The following is a 13,508-nucleotide window of genomic DNA, read 5'->3' as shown; positions in this document are numbered from 1 at the left end:
TTAGCTTATGTTTTGGTTGGAATATATTAAAGGTAGTTGGTCTGTGTTCACAACATACTTGCATGTTTAGTTCTACATTTCTGATATTTCATGAGGCCTTCCATTCAGGGAACTTGTACCTCCCAAAGTCCACAATAAAGTAAATGAAGAACATGTCACTAAACACCTTGTTTAGCTTCTTAGTAGTAAAATTGAAAATAATAATATTTTCTGGGCTTTAAATGTTTTGCTAGAAAATACCCATTTCTAGAGCGGATATTCTTTTGCATTTCTTCTAGATCAACAGGAATTCTTACATCATTTTCTTATGCTTTATTTATTTTTTCCTGTTAGATTTGACTTTTTTTCCTATATATTTTGGCTACATTTTTACTTTTTGGTCCATACCTCTGTCTTGTACTGCTCCTTTTTTCTGTTTTCCTTTGGTATTTAGTTTTGCTTTTCTGATCCTGCACAGGATAGAACAAAATATGCATTGCAAACATGAAATGGGAGATAATGTCGTTTAATTGCAGAAACCATTACTAAAATTCCACCTTTTCATCAAAACCTCTGGCTTTCAGTTTGCATCAGCAAGACAAACTAGTCATTTAATTCTTTCAGGCATTGATTGTTGACACTTCTACCTCTTCTAGTCTATCATCTCTTCGTTTGGCTTTCTGCACTTTTAACTCTCCTTCTCTGTTACATCAAACAAAAAAGCTCCTAAAAGTAGTAAGATTTGCGGTTACAAGTTACAACAGCATGCTGAAAGCTTTTTTGGGAGCTGTAGTGGGTGACTTATACAAAGCTATACTATAGCTATCGCTGTCATCCAACACCAATACCTGTTTTGGGAGAATCAACGCCATTGTCAGAAATGCTGATCTGAGTTTTCACGTGTGATGGCACACAACGTGTTATGACAGGCAAACAATTTTTCAGGATATAACAACTAACACAGTCAACTAGGGTATTTATCTTTTCATGCTTAGTATGTACAGCTATTTGCCTTTTCTTAATGTTATAAATAATGTAAAGTATGGGAGCTAGATAATACAAGAAATATAGTCATACCTTCAGAATATGGTTTATTTTCGAAACCTCAAGACCATGGTTCCAAAATCAGTGTCAAACTGCAAAGAATTTAAAAACTGATTGCAATCTGTATCAAGAAACATATAGACAGCAAAATACTTAATCAGATCCACCATACACATGTCCCACCATACCTGTTACCTCGGAATAAAATTCAGGAAAACACGTATGAGAAAGTTACAAGGTACACATGAAACTTGAATTTCCTCAAACTTTCCAACAAAATTTTCTTTCACAGATGTTTAACTGATATATCCCTTGGAAGAACAGAGGGCAATCAGGAGCTTAAATTTTATTACAATGAGAAGTTCAGGCAGAAAATAATATATTGTCTTTTTTGACATAGCTAACAAAAAGAAGGAAGGATAAATGTGGAGAAATGGAATCGTGCGTGTTTCCTGAGTTCTTTTCTTGCATTAGTTTGGTATTGTCATGTATATCATGCATCTTCATTCAGATCTTCTTAAGCTGTATTGACCTCACTGGCAGTGCTTCATCAGAGTTGCTCATCATCTCATAGATGTGTTCTTACTAAGAATGCCAGAATCAAACCATGAAATTGTATTATTGATCTGGTGAAGTATTTCTAGGGCAGAAGTATTTTATTCTTGGTATGTTATCCAGCCTGGCAAGATATCCGGTTTCTGTAACATTAGGATGACACAAGTAAAAATCATTCCCACATTGTGGTGGTCTGAGATTTTCTAGGGTTTTTCAGCAAGGTCTTGCTCTCAGCCACCCCTAAAAATACTTTAAACCAATTACCTGTTTCCTCACGTGTCTGCTTTGATGCTTTCCAGTTTCCAGTTAGGTTAACAAAGATAGCAATTGTAGGGTAGAACATGAAATGCTAATGTAATATAATGAATTTCTTTCAGGTAGCTGCTTTTTTTATTCTGCTCACCACAGTAATCTAGTACAATGAATGGATAGAACATAATTTAGCAGTATTGAGTTGTATCTTTTAAATGGAGTGTTAGAGTTCATTTAATATGTGGTTGCTGAAGTACTCTTCCAAGTTTGGAAGGTTATTTTTGTTATATTTGTTACTTTTTCTTACTTAAACGATATGCAGTTGTTTTTTATTTTATTTTTTTAACATTTATTGTGCTACCTTATCAGAACTTTGTTTAAAAATAAATCTGGCTATTGTCATTTTTTGACAATCCCTTTCCTTTTTTTCTTCAATTTTTGACCCTGCCTTCCATTAGATTTTGCATTGTGGCACAGCCGTATTTGGTTGCTCAGTGTTGCTTTAGATATAACATTTTAGGCATGAACAGAGCTGATAAAACTGATAGCATGTTTTAGAACTTTTTTTTTTTTTGTATCTTTGTATTTTTTTTTTTGTATCTTTTGTATCTTTGTATTTTTGATTTATTTTACTTTATTTTATTTTATTTTATTTTATTTTATTTTATTTTATTTTATTTTATTTTATTTTATTTTATTTTATTTTATTTTATTTTATTTTATTTTATTTTTTCTCATTCAATATTGTATGCCCTGTAATGTTTTACAGATCTGGAACCTACATCTATAGTTAGTGTTCTGTAAACAGAAGTCTGATTATCTTCTAACATCTATAATACAAATATTTTGTTCTCAGTTATGTTTTTGTGGGCCTACAGATGTGATTGTTAAAATGCATTTTAGAGGTTTCTCCATCTTTACTTTATCTTTCAGTAATTATAGCCTTCAATTTCTGTAAGACTTTTTTTATTGTATTGTATGTATTGTATTTACAGTATTTTTAGAATACTGTATTTAAGCAGTTAAGCAAAAATACTTCCGAAGTTGGTGTTCAACTTCCATTTTCAGTAACTTTTTATCATATCTGTTCCACCAGATTACTTAATACAGAAACAGATGTTAAAGGTTTCGCTGTGCATTTACAGAAAGCTTGACTTTATGATTGACATCTCAAATTACTTTCCAGACATGTCATTATATTTATTTGAAAGACAGGTGTGACTGAGGACAGTATTGTAATTTTGGTCAGTTCTTGGAAGATATTCACCATGACACCAACGTTACTTTAAGAAGTAGGTGGATAACTCAGTGAAGCAGATCAGAATTGAGATTGGCCAAGGCAGCTAAAAGAGAGATAAAGCATACAAAATATTAGCAATTATAAATGAAGACTGTCTAACTCCATTAAAATCAGAATGCGCTAAAAAGTCTTATAAAAGATTCTCACTAAGATCTGGTCAGGAGCAGTTACAAAAAGATCCAGATCCTGAACATGGTTCTGAGTTAAAGAATCACATTGCTTTATTCTCTCTATGTTAATAAATGATGAGATATGGAAATTAACCTGAACTAAAAAAAAAGGCCCACCAGAAGGCAGATGTTTTAATAAGATTGACTTGTTGTCAAGTAATAAAATAAGATTTAACCCATTCTCTGTAGAGAAACTATCTAATAAATTTCTACTGCTTTTGTGTGATTTTGTTAAACAGAACTAGAAGAAATAACAGGGCAGAAAAAAAGGTTAATATATATATATATTTTTTTTTTTCAAAACATGCTGCATCTGCCACCTAGACAATTAAGTTCATCATGTTTTGTCTCTTCTGTTCTTCTAATTATGATAGTTTATTGTTAGGTTTGGGACTTTTTAAGCAATTCATTCTTTCTGTGTTTGAAAAGCAGATGGAATTATGGATAATCTTGGAAATTAACGGTACCAGAAGTGAAATTTTGGTGGCTTTTTCAATTTTCTCTATTCAGTATTATAAATATATTAGTTGTAATGGGAATGTTCTGTTCTTGATTCTTTTCTGTTGCAAATCTAATCAAAAAGAACATATGTTTCTTGAATTTCCACATGCCTGTATTTTCGATCAGCCTATGTAGAAGTACAGAATCAATGCAAAGAGTAAAATGCCCCCTAGCTTCTAAACTTGCTAAGCTGTTTTGCCAGGGATTTCACTTAATTATCATCGGTGAGTTGCTTTATTTAAATAGTTCTGTAAATTAATGCTAAGATTGAAATTGATGAAAGAGGCCACTCATCAATAAAGTCCTCTAATGTATGGAAGCTAGATGGCTGACAGCGATGTGAGTGTTACCTTGGGTCTGTTTCCAAAATTATCTTGAGGTGCAACGTTGGTAACCTGACAGAAATTAACTGAAAGAAGGAATTAATTAAAAGACAACAATAATTTATAAGGATATGGAGAATAAGATTATTTTAAAACCACATGTTCTCAGTAAATTCTAATAGAAATTGGCATACATTTAACACTAGATGAGGATTCTCATTATCGTTCATAATATTGAAAATTAGTATTGTGTAATTAATACACATGTAAAGGACCCTTGTTAAGAGTCATAATTTATAGAGATAAATACTTCCCATTTGAATGGTGCTGAAAAGTCGAAGGCAGAGTTGTAGTGGGAAAAATGTTTTATTATTCCAGGAAATTGAATCTAGATGTCCTCTCTACTAGGTGATTTCTTTGCATGATGACAAAGATTTATTTTAATATGGGATTGACCATATTACTTTTTTCTCCTGCTATCATTTAAAAAACATGGCACACATCACCCACGGGCAGGTAGGCTGAATTGTGTACCAGCTGGCTCTGCATGCACAGTGCAGCCCATGTGCATATGTGCAGTCAGCATGAGTAGCTCAAATTCATAAAATGTGCTGTGTGTATGCCAATAATTATGCTCTACGTTTCAAGTTGATTTCCATGAACTCATGCCATTATTAAAAAGGCCTTTGGGAAAGAGGAAAAAGGACACATAGGAGATGAAAAGAAAAAAAACAAACAAACATGGTAACCTAGGTAGAGATATAGGCTGAACACTGACGGTTATTAAAAAAAAAAAAAAAAAAAAAAAAAAAAGATTTCTGTTGGGTTGTTTAAAATACTCTTTTTCAGCTTTTATCCCAGCTTACCTATGACAAGCAGAAGCTAGATATAAAATCCATCCTGGATCAGAATTGTTCCCACTTAATACGTGTAGCTAAGTCACTAATTTTCACATAGAAACATAAAAGAATAAAATGCAATAAGCATGTTTAGAATATTATTTGTTTTCATTATCTTTCAAAAATTCTAATGGAAAAATAATGAGTCCCTTCCAATAAATCTGCTGTTCAGATAAAATTAAATTTTAAACTAGAGGACAGATTACAAATGTGTGACGTTCTTCAGAACAGAAACTGTACATGTTAAATTTTTCATTCCAATAAGCAGAAAGAAAGAACATATATGAAAATATTTAAGAAGAATTGAGACAGACAAATTAAATTCATTGTATTTCTGCAGTTTTAATTCAAACTGAAACTCATAATTTCTTTCTAGGCTTTAAACTGATAATTATTATGGTGACTGAGGAGCTTTAATTTTGTGATCTTAAAACATAAAGCATTTTTTGTGTGTTGGGTTCACATTTCTAATGTCAACATAGTGACAAAGACTCCAATTCTGAAACTTACTTCTCAGTTTGATTCATAAAGACGCAATTTGTAGATGTTCAGCCTTTCTACAGTATCTCTTTTTCTCTGTTCTGTTCAGGCTATTAAGCAGGTAGTATACTGAGCAGGTATTTTTACAAGTGCATTTAGTTAAATTGTGATTTTTGACTTATGGAGTAATGAAAACCTGGAGTTGCAAAACTTTGAAGTATTGATAAGTAAGTTAACCCTTGTCATTTTAAGACATTTTGTGTGTTGTTATCTCTTTTTTCCAGGTGCTGTAAGCACAGAATAATAATAATAATAATTAAAAAAAAAGAAATTATAAAGAAACTAAATTATTTTTTTTTTCAGAGACAACAGTCCTGTTCATGTTCTTCTGTGCTTATGTATTCTAGGTCATTGTTAAATCTGGACCAGGCACCTTTCTCAGCCTGGCAGTATATGATGATTATATCTTTTGGTCAGATGGGGTGAGAAGAGCTATTCTGCGTTCCAGTAAATATACAGGAGGAGATACAAAAGTTCTTCGTTCTGATATCCCACATCAGCCAATGGGCATTATTGCTGTTGCTAATGATACTAACAGTTGTAAGTTACAAAAGAAAATACACTATTTTCTTGATTCCATATTACCAATTTAAATAATTTTACTTAGTTTTAATAAAGTTAAAACATTTTACAACATTTCATAAATTGTTGTTGTATGAACTGGTAACAAAAGGTGTGATACAACCTCTTCTCCAGGTAACTAAATAGTATTGAATGAACATTGGCTGCTACAGGTATTCTTCTGATAGTAGCTAAATCATTTCTTGTCAAATACCTACAGTTCTGAATGTTGTGGGTTTTGTTTAGTGATTATATTCAAAATAACTCCATTTGTTTATCTTTAACATGCTAGCCTCTGAGGCATGCTGACATTTTCATCTGACTGATAAAACATGAACCAATTGCCCATAAATCTGAAATACGGTGATCTTTGCTCTCTCTAAGATGTTGGCCATTGAAGCAAATTTAATAAAACAGAGTCTATCTTGTCCTGTTTGTTTTTCAGGTGAATTATCTCCTTGTGCACAAATGAATGGTGGCTGTCATGATTTATGCCTTCTGACTCCTGACGGACGAGTGAACTGTTCATGTAGAGGGGACAGAATACTGGTAGATGATAACAGATGTGTGAGTAAGTAATACTAGCTGATGCAGTGTTTTTGCTGTGGTGTGATGCAGTTGACTATCACAAGCAAAGATAGTTGACCCAAGTCATTAATTTGATTGCTCATATATACTATAAATACTGCTCTAGCAGTGTTTACAATTCTTTTTTTTTTTTTTTTTGAAAGCTTGGCACATAACAGGCTTTTAACTAATTTATGTCTCACAAGACTTCTGGAAGGTTAAAAAGCATTAATATTTATTCCCTCCTTAAATTTCAGTTTGGGAAGTTGTATTCTACTTAACATTTATTTGCCGTTTCTTTCTGTTGAGTACTTCTCTTTCATGTTGTGGTGGTTTTACTCAGCTGGGCAGCTGAGCTCCACCAGAACTGCTCGCTCAGTCCCCCTCCTTAAAGGGAAAGGGGGAGAAAATACAATGAAAAGGTCTCAGGGGTTGAAATAAGGGCAGGGATATCACTCAACAATTATTGTTAGAGGCAAAACAGACTCAGCATGGGGAGATTAATAAAATTCATTACCTATTACTAACAAGGTAGAGCAGTGAGAAATTCAAAACAAACTAAAAACACCTTCCCCCATCTACCCTCTTTCACCTCCTCCCACCAAGCGGCGCAGGGGAATGGGGAATGGGGGCTGTAGTCAGAATGTAGTACTTTGTCTTTGCTGCTCCATCAGTCACTCTCTGCCCCCGCTCCACGTGGGGCCCCTCCCACGGGATGCAGTTCTTGAGCAGCTCTTCAAGAACTGCACCCACACGGCTCCGTACCACGGGCTTCATCTCCCAAGAGCAAACTGCTCCAGCATGGATCCCCCACGGGTGGGTGGCAGCTCCCCCCAGACCCCTGCTCCTGCGTGGACTCCTCTCCACGGGCCGCAGCTCTGGCCCAGGGCCTGCTCCTGCGGGGGCTCTCCATGGGCCGCAGCCTCCTCCAGGCCACATCCACCTGCTCCACCGGGGGCTCCTCCACAGGCTGCAGCGTGGAGATCTGCTCCATGTGGGACCCATGGGCTGCAGGGGGACAGCCTACTCCACCAGGGGCCTCTCCACAGGCTGCAGTGGAACTTGTGCTGCATGCTTGGAGCACCTCCTGCCCTCCTGCTGCACTGACCTTAAGAACTGCAGGGCTGGCTTTCACTCCTCGCTCTCCCAGCTGCTGTTGTGCAGCAGTTGGTTTTTCCCTTCCTTAAATCTGCTGTTACAGAGGCACAAACAACATAATTTAGCAGCTCGGCTCTGGCCAGCAGCAGGTCACAGAATCACAGAATCACAGAATTTTCTAGGTTGGAAGAGACCTCAAGGTCATCGAGTCCAACCTCCAACCTAACGCTAACAGCCCTCCACTAAACCATATCCCTAAGCTGTACATCTAAGCGTCTTTTGAAGACTTCCAGGGATGGTGACTCCACCACTTCCCTGGGCAGCCTGTTCCAATGCCTCACAACCCTTTCTGTAAAGAAGTTCTTCCTAACATCTAACCTAAAACTCCCCTGGCTCAACTTAAGCCCATTCCCCCTCGTCCTGTCACCAGGCACGTGGGAGAACAGGCCAACCCCCACCTCTCTACAGCCTCCTTTAAGGTATCTGTAAAGAGCAATAAGGTCACCCCTGAGCCTCCTCTTCTCCAGGCTGAACAATCCCAGCTCCCTCAGCCGCTCCTCGTAGGACTTGTTCTCCAGGCCCCTCACCAGCTTCGTCGCCCTTCTCTGCACCCGCTCAAGCACCTCGATGTCCTTCTTGTAGCGAGGGGCCCAAAACTGAACACAGTACTCGAGGTGCGGCCTCACCAGAGCTGAGTACAGGGGGACGATCACCTCCCTAGCCCTGCTGGTCACGCTGTTCCTAATACAAGCCAGGATGCCGTTGGCCTTCTTGGCCACCTGAGCACACTGCTGGCTCATATTCAGCCGACTGTCCACCATCACTCCCAGGTCCTTCTCTGCCTGGCAGCTTTCCAACCATTCCTCTCCCAGCCTGTAGCTCTGCTTGGGGTTATTGCGCCCCAGGTGCAGGACCCGGCACTTGGCCTTGTTAAACTTCATGCAGTTGACCTCAGCCCATCGGTCCAGCCTATCCAGATCCTCCTGCAGAGCTTTCCTACCCTCAAGCAGATCGACACACGCACCTAACTTGGTGTCATCTGCGAACTTACTGAGGGTGCACTCGATGCCCTCGTCCAGATCATCGATGAAGATATTAAAGAGGACCGGCCCCAGCACCGAGCCCTGGGGGACGCCACTAGTGACTGGCCTCCAACTGGACTTGGCTCCATTCACCACGACTCTTTGGGCCCGGCTATCCAGCCAGTTTCTAACCCAACGAAGCGTGCGCCAGTCCAAGCCAAGAGCAGCCAGTTTCTTGAGGAGAATGCTGTGGGAGACGGTGTCAAAAGGTCCCTTTGCTGAAACTGGCCCTTATCTAACGTGGGACAGCTTCTGGGCTCTGCTCACAGAGGACACCCCTACAGCCCACCACTACCACAACCTTGCCACATAAACCCAATACACATGTCCTACAATATATAAAATAATTGTAACTGAATAAATAGGGCTGTCCTACTTAATCTTGCAGAGTCTGTGCTTGAGCCGTTGGCCAATGTATCAATTTAAGTTGGAAGACTACTTGGAAATTGGTTTTCTTTTTGTTTGGTTGATTGTTTTTGTTTTGTTTTGTTTTGACAATGTTCTGCTCAATTTTTCTTCTTGCCACATCTTTCCATGCTCTGAACCAGTATGTCTCAACACATGATAAGGAAAATAAGAAATAACTGTTTTTTCAAGTTCACCAGTGGTTCAGAATATGTGGTCATCCATTGTAGCTTCCTAAGATCACAATTTCCCTATGCAGAATTGATGTTTATGAACATGGAACTATGTGCCGGAAGGATGTGATGTGCATACATAGCTTACTCCCAGTGAAGATTCTTTAGACAGAGCTTTAGTAAAATTAAAAGAGGAATTGGATGATTATATGTATAATAAGACTACACTGACTACTTGTTTGTAATCAACTAAACAGTTCTGAAAGTTCTGAATCTTTTGTTTCTGAAAATTGGGATTTGAAAAAATCTATACTATCTATAAAAATCTATACTAAAAATCTATGGTTTACTGTCAGACTTCAACTGAAGGCAAGCTACCCGTACATTTTGATTTTTTTTCCTTTTTTTTTGGGGGGGGGGGGGGGGGGGGGGGCACTTTTTCTAAAGATTACAGTCTAAAATACTGAACTAGATGAACTACAAAGCTAACTGCAGATGACTTTCCCTAACATCTTACCCCTTACAATGCTGAGAAAGGGGAAAAAAAATAGAAAAAGAAAAAGAAAAAAAAAAAAGTAGAGCAGTTATGTGATAACATGATTGAAATTTAAAGGACTCTATATATTGAGGATCAGACCTCACCTTGTCCAGAATCCACATTTTCAGAACTTTTGTGTTTTTCTTCATATTCAACTCAAATCAAGAATTATTTTCAAATTATGTTGGCTTGACTTTTGCATGTAGTGGACATCTGTTCCTCCTGAAATTGTGCAGAAGTAATTATAATGGAAACAAAAAACAAACAACAACAACAACAAACATACTAAACAGTATATTTTCCCCATTTTTCCTCTTGATCTGTCCTGTGTACTTCTCCTTTCTCTCAACTTTGATATTTCATTCAGACCCATGCATATAAAGCAAATGTACTGTAACAAAGTTCACAACCAAATCATTCTGTGTAAATACTGCAATACTTTATTATTTTTTTTAACCGAACTAACGGAAAATCAATATGCAAGAGAAAGAAGTCAAAATATTATATGTACATCTCTCCATTAAAATAATAAATATAATATTTGCTCTGAAAAGGAGAGAAGACAAAATTTTCATGTCTACCAATGATTATTTTTTTCTGAATAAAAAGAAGTGAAGTATAAACAACAGGTTTTCTTCCTTGTGTGTTAATCAATCGCCTTAACATTGTGTGTTAAGTACATTGATCCTGGCACTTGTGTACACACTGAGCAGCTGTGCAGTACACCAAGAGAGTTGAGTCCAAATTAACCGCTAGGTAATGGTGAGTATTTACTTCTTGCTCTTGGATGTGCTATATTGAAGAGCTTTTTAAAACGTCTCCTAAGAAATGATTATATACAAGCTGTGGAGAGGCATGTAGGTAAAGAAATGTTGAGAACAGTAATAACAAAGTCATCATCTCATCAGAGTTACTGCCTTTAACTTGCTTCACTACATGTTCAAATCTCTCTTGGTTCATGGATATATATATATCTTTTACAGGCTCTCTCCTACCTTGCATTGGAATTCTGCCCTAACATGAAATGTCTGAAGAGTGTTTCTTATTTAGATATTGGCCCTCACTCCTGTGAAATATCAAGAAATGTACAAATCAGTTATCACTCTTAGAGGCCACTACTGTGTGGGAGCTTTTAAATTTTGATGCTGTGGGGTTTTTTGTACTTTGGTGTTCTAAAACTGTAGAGGAGATTAATACAAGTGCAGCCAAATATTGTTCTCATTTTCACTAAGGGTAACAGGTATAAAAATAACGTGTTGATATATTTTATTTTTAGCTAAGAATTCTACTTGCAACATTTATTCTGAGTTTGAATGTGGAAATGGTGAATGCATTGATTATCAACTGACATGTGATGGCATTGCTCATTGTAAAGACAAGTCTGATGAGAAACATTTTTACTGTGGTGAGTATTTCCAGATTTTTTGCCTTTATGTTATTTCAGTTATACAATTTTATTTTGGTTTTTCTGACTTTACTACTTGCATATATCAACTGCTCACTAAAATGCACAAGAAGAAAATGCCAAATTAATGATTAAAAACAAACAAACAAACAAAACCCTGACATTATATGGACAAAATTAACTGTACTTTAGGGTATTTCCTTGCAAACTTCATGTATTAGCTGGCTTATATTTAATACAAAGCATCTCAAGTTCTCTTATATTTCTATCTCTAAAACAAAAAATTACAAAAAACACAGGTTGGAAACAGCTTAGAAACAACGACAAAAACAACGGTATTTTCAGCTTTAGTTTAACAATCAATATTTCTGTTCCCATATTTAGTAAAATTTTCTCTGTGAATTGAAAACACTAAAATAAAAGTATAAAATACTAGAATGGCTGTGTAATATAAATCTTTCCACACAAATTTCTGTTTAAGTTAATATCTTTCTTAAGATATAATATCTTAATATTATATCTTAACATTACTCTTCACACCAATCAGTCTGCATCTTGCAACAAATTAGATACAGGGCCATCTACTTTTTACTTTCATATTTGTCCCAAATGGTTCTATCCTGCACATATTTTCTTGTCCTAATAATAATCAACTGAATCACTTCATTTTTTTTTTTCTGTGGCCAACTGGATTCTGAATTTGCCTGCTACAGCTTTTGTTTGTTTGTTTGTATTTGAAAAAAAATAAAACACATCAGACAAGGAAACGAGAATCCAGAATATACAAAACACCGCTAGTTACCTGGTGGGCAGAAGCCCTAGAATTGAAGTGACTGCTTCAAATCATCTAAAGGGTAAATGACTTATATCCATGAATTCCTTCTTAGGTTGTCTTACTAAGTAGTAGTAATACAAACATATTTGTATTTATGTATAGTCCTTAGACATAAAGAGAAAATATTTTCTACAACACAAAGTACAGTCCAAACAAACAAACAACAACAACAAAAAAGAACACAGCCATGTTTTTATTTTGATTAAATATATCTGGCTCTACTGTTAGCTTCAGTCATTGATTTCATTCACAGTCCATAGCAGAAAGATTAAGTTTTCATAGTTTCCTGTACTTTGTTATGAGAGAAGAAGGTAGGTTGAAGGCATATAAAGTCATATGGGAACAAATTAGAAAGAAAGCTGCAGCTGGTGAAGAATCTCAAAATACTGTTTCTGTTATTCCAGAGTAGTTGTCTTATGTATCAGCAGTCAGTTTCAGGTTTATAGGGCTGCTAAAGTTGTTTTATACTTTTTCTTTGATACTGAAAAAATATAAATGCAATATCCAACAATTTGTATTTATATGGATTTGCCACATATTTTTGTGATGGACATTATATTAGTTTGCAATATGCTTGTGTACGGTTTGCCTGATTTAAATCAACCATACAGAACTTTTTGCTACATATTAGAAAAAGAGATGTAATTCTGTCACGTACTAGGTCGTGCGGAGTATGTTGCTTCCTGAATCTGATGAAGTACAGGGTGCTGGATTTATTACTGATTAACTAGTTCAATGAACATTATGAATTTTGTTTATTATTGTGGCTTTAATTCTACAATGCTTAGGGCTTCAGGAAATACCTTACGTAGTTTTGATATGATTGAATAATCAAAACGAATACATTCTTCAATAGTGCACTTACCTGAGCAATACCAATACTTATAGTATTAGTATTCAAAAATCCAGGCATACTTAATGCTGTAGATGAATAGATAAAAGTTTTCAGGTATGAAACTTTTATGCTAATATTTTTTATTATTTTAATCTCCATATTATTGATGAATTTGGCTTAGGGCAAATCTGTTTTGGTTTAGCAATCTAGATTTTTCATGCTGTTTGATCAGAAGTTATAGCAATTTTTTTTTCCTACCATCACAAGATAATGAAAATTTGTAGTTAGACTTCCTTTTTTTCATTATTTTCTTTGCCATTCTTCTGTTCTTTCTCATCATGCTTTCATGTATTACTCTCAATCATTATTTATCTGCTCATCACTCCAAGTTGTTGTGTTGGACAAAAACAAGTTCAGAATTTTTTTTTTCTGTACCTTCAAACACA

At 36.0% G+C, this 13,508-nt stretch overlaps 1 protein-coding gene across 1 annotated transcript in view; it reads left to right on the top strand.

Annotated features, from left to right (window-relative positions):
• The window catches only part of LRP1B (LDL receptor related protein 1B), a 542,116-nt gene that overhangs the window by 402,279 nt on the left and 126,329 nt on the right, over positions 1-13,508 (top strand). Inside the window, exons 44-46 of the mRNA XM_084523375.1 lie at positions 5,911-6,103; positions 6,570-6,695; positions 11,264-11,392. Coding sequence (XP_084379501.1) covers positions 5,911-6,103; positions 6,570-6,695; positions 11,264-11,392 — 448 coding nt within the window. The remainder of the gene's footprint in view (positions 1-5,910; positions 6,104-6,569; positions 6,696-11,263; positions 11,393-13,508) is intronic.

This window comes from Aythya ferina (assembly GCF_964211825.1).
Source record: "Aythya ferina genome assembly, chromosome: 6".
Lineage (NCBI taxonomy): Eukaryota > Metazoa > Chordata > Aves > Anseriformes > Anatidae > Aythya > Aythya ferina.
This window is presented reverse-complemented; position numbering and strand designations above follow the sequence as displayed.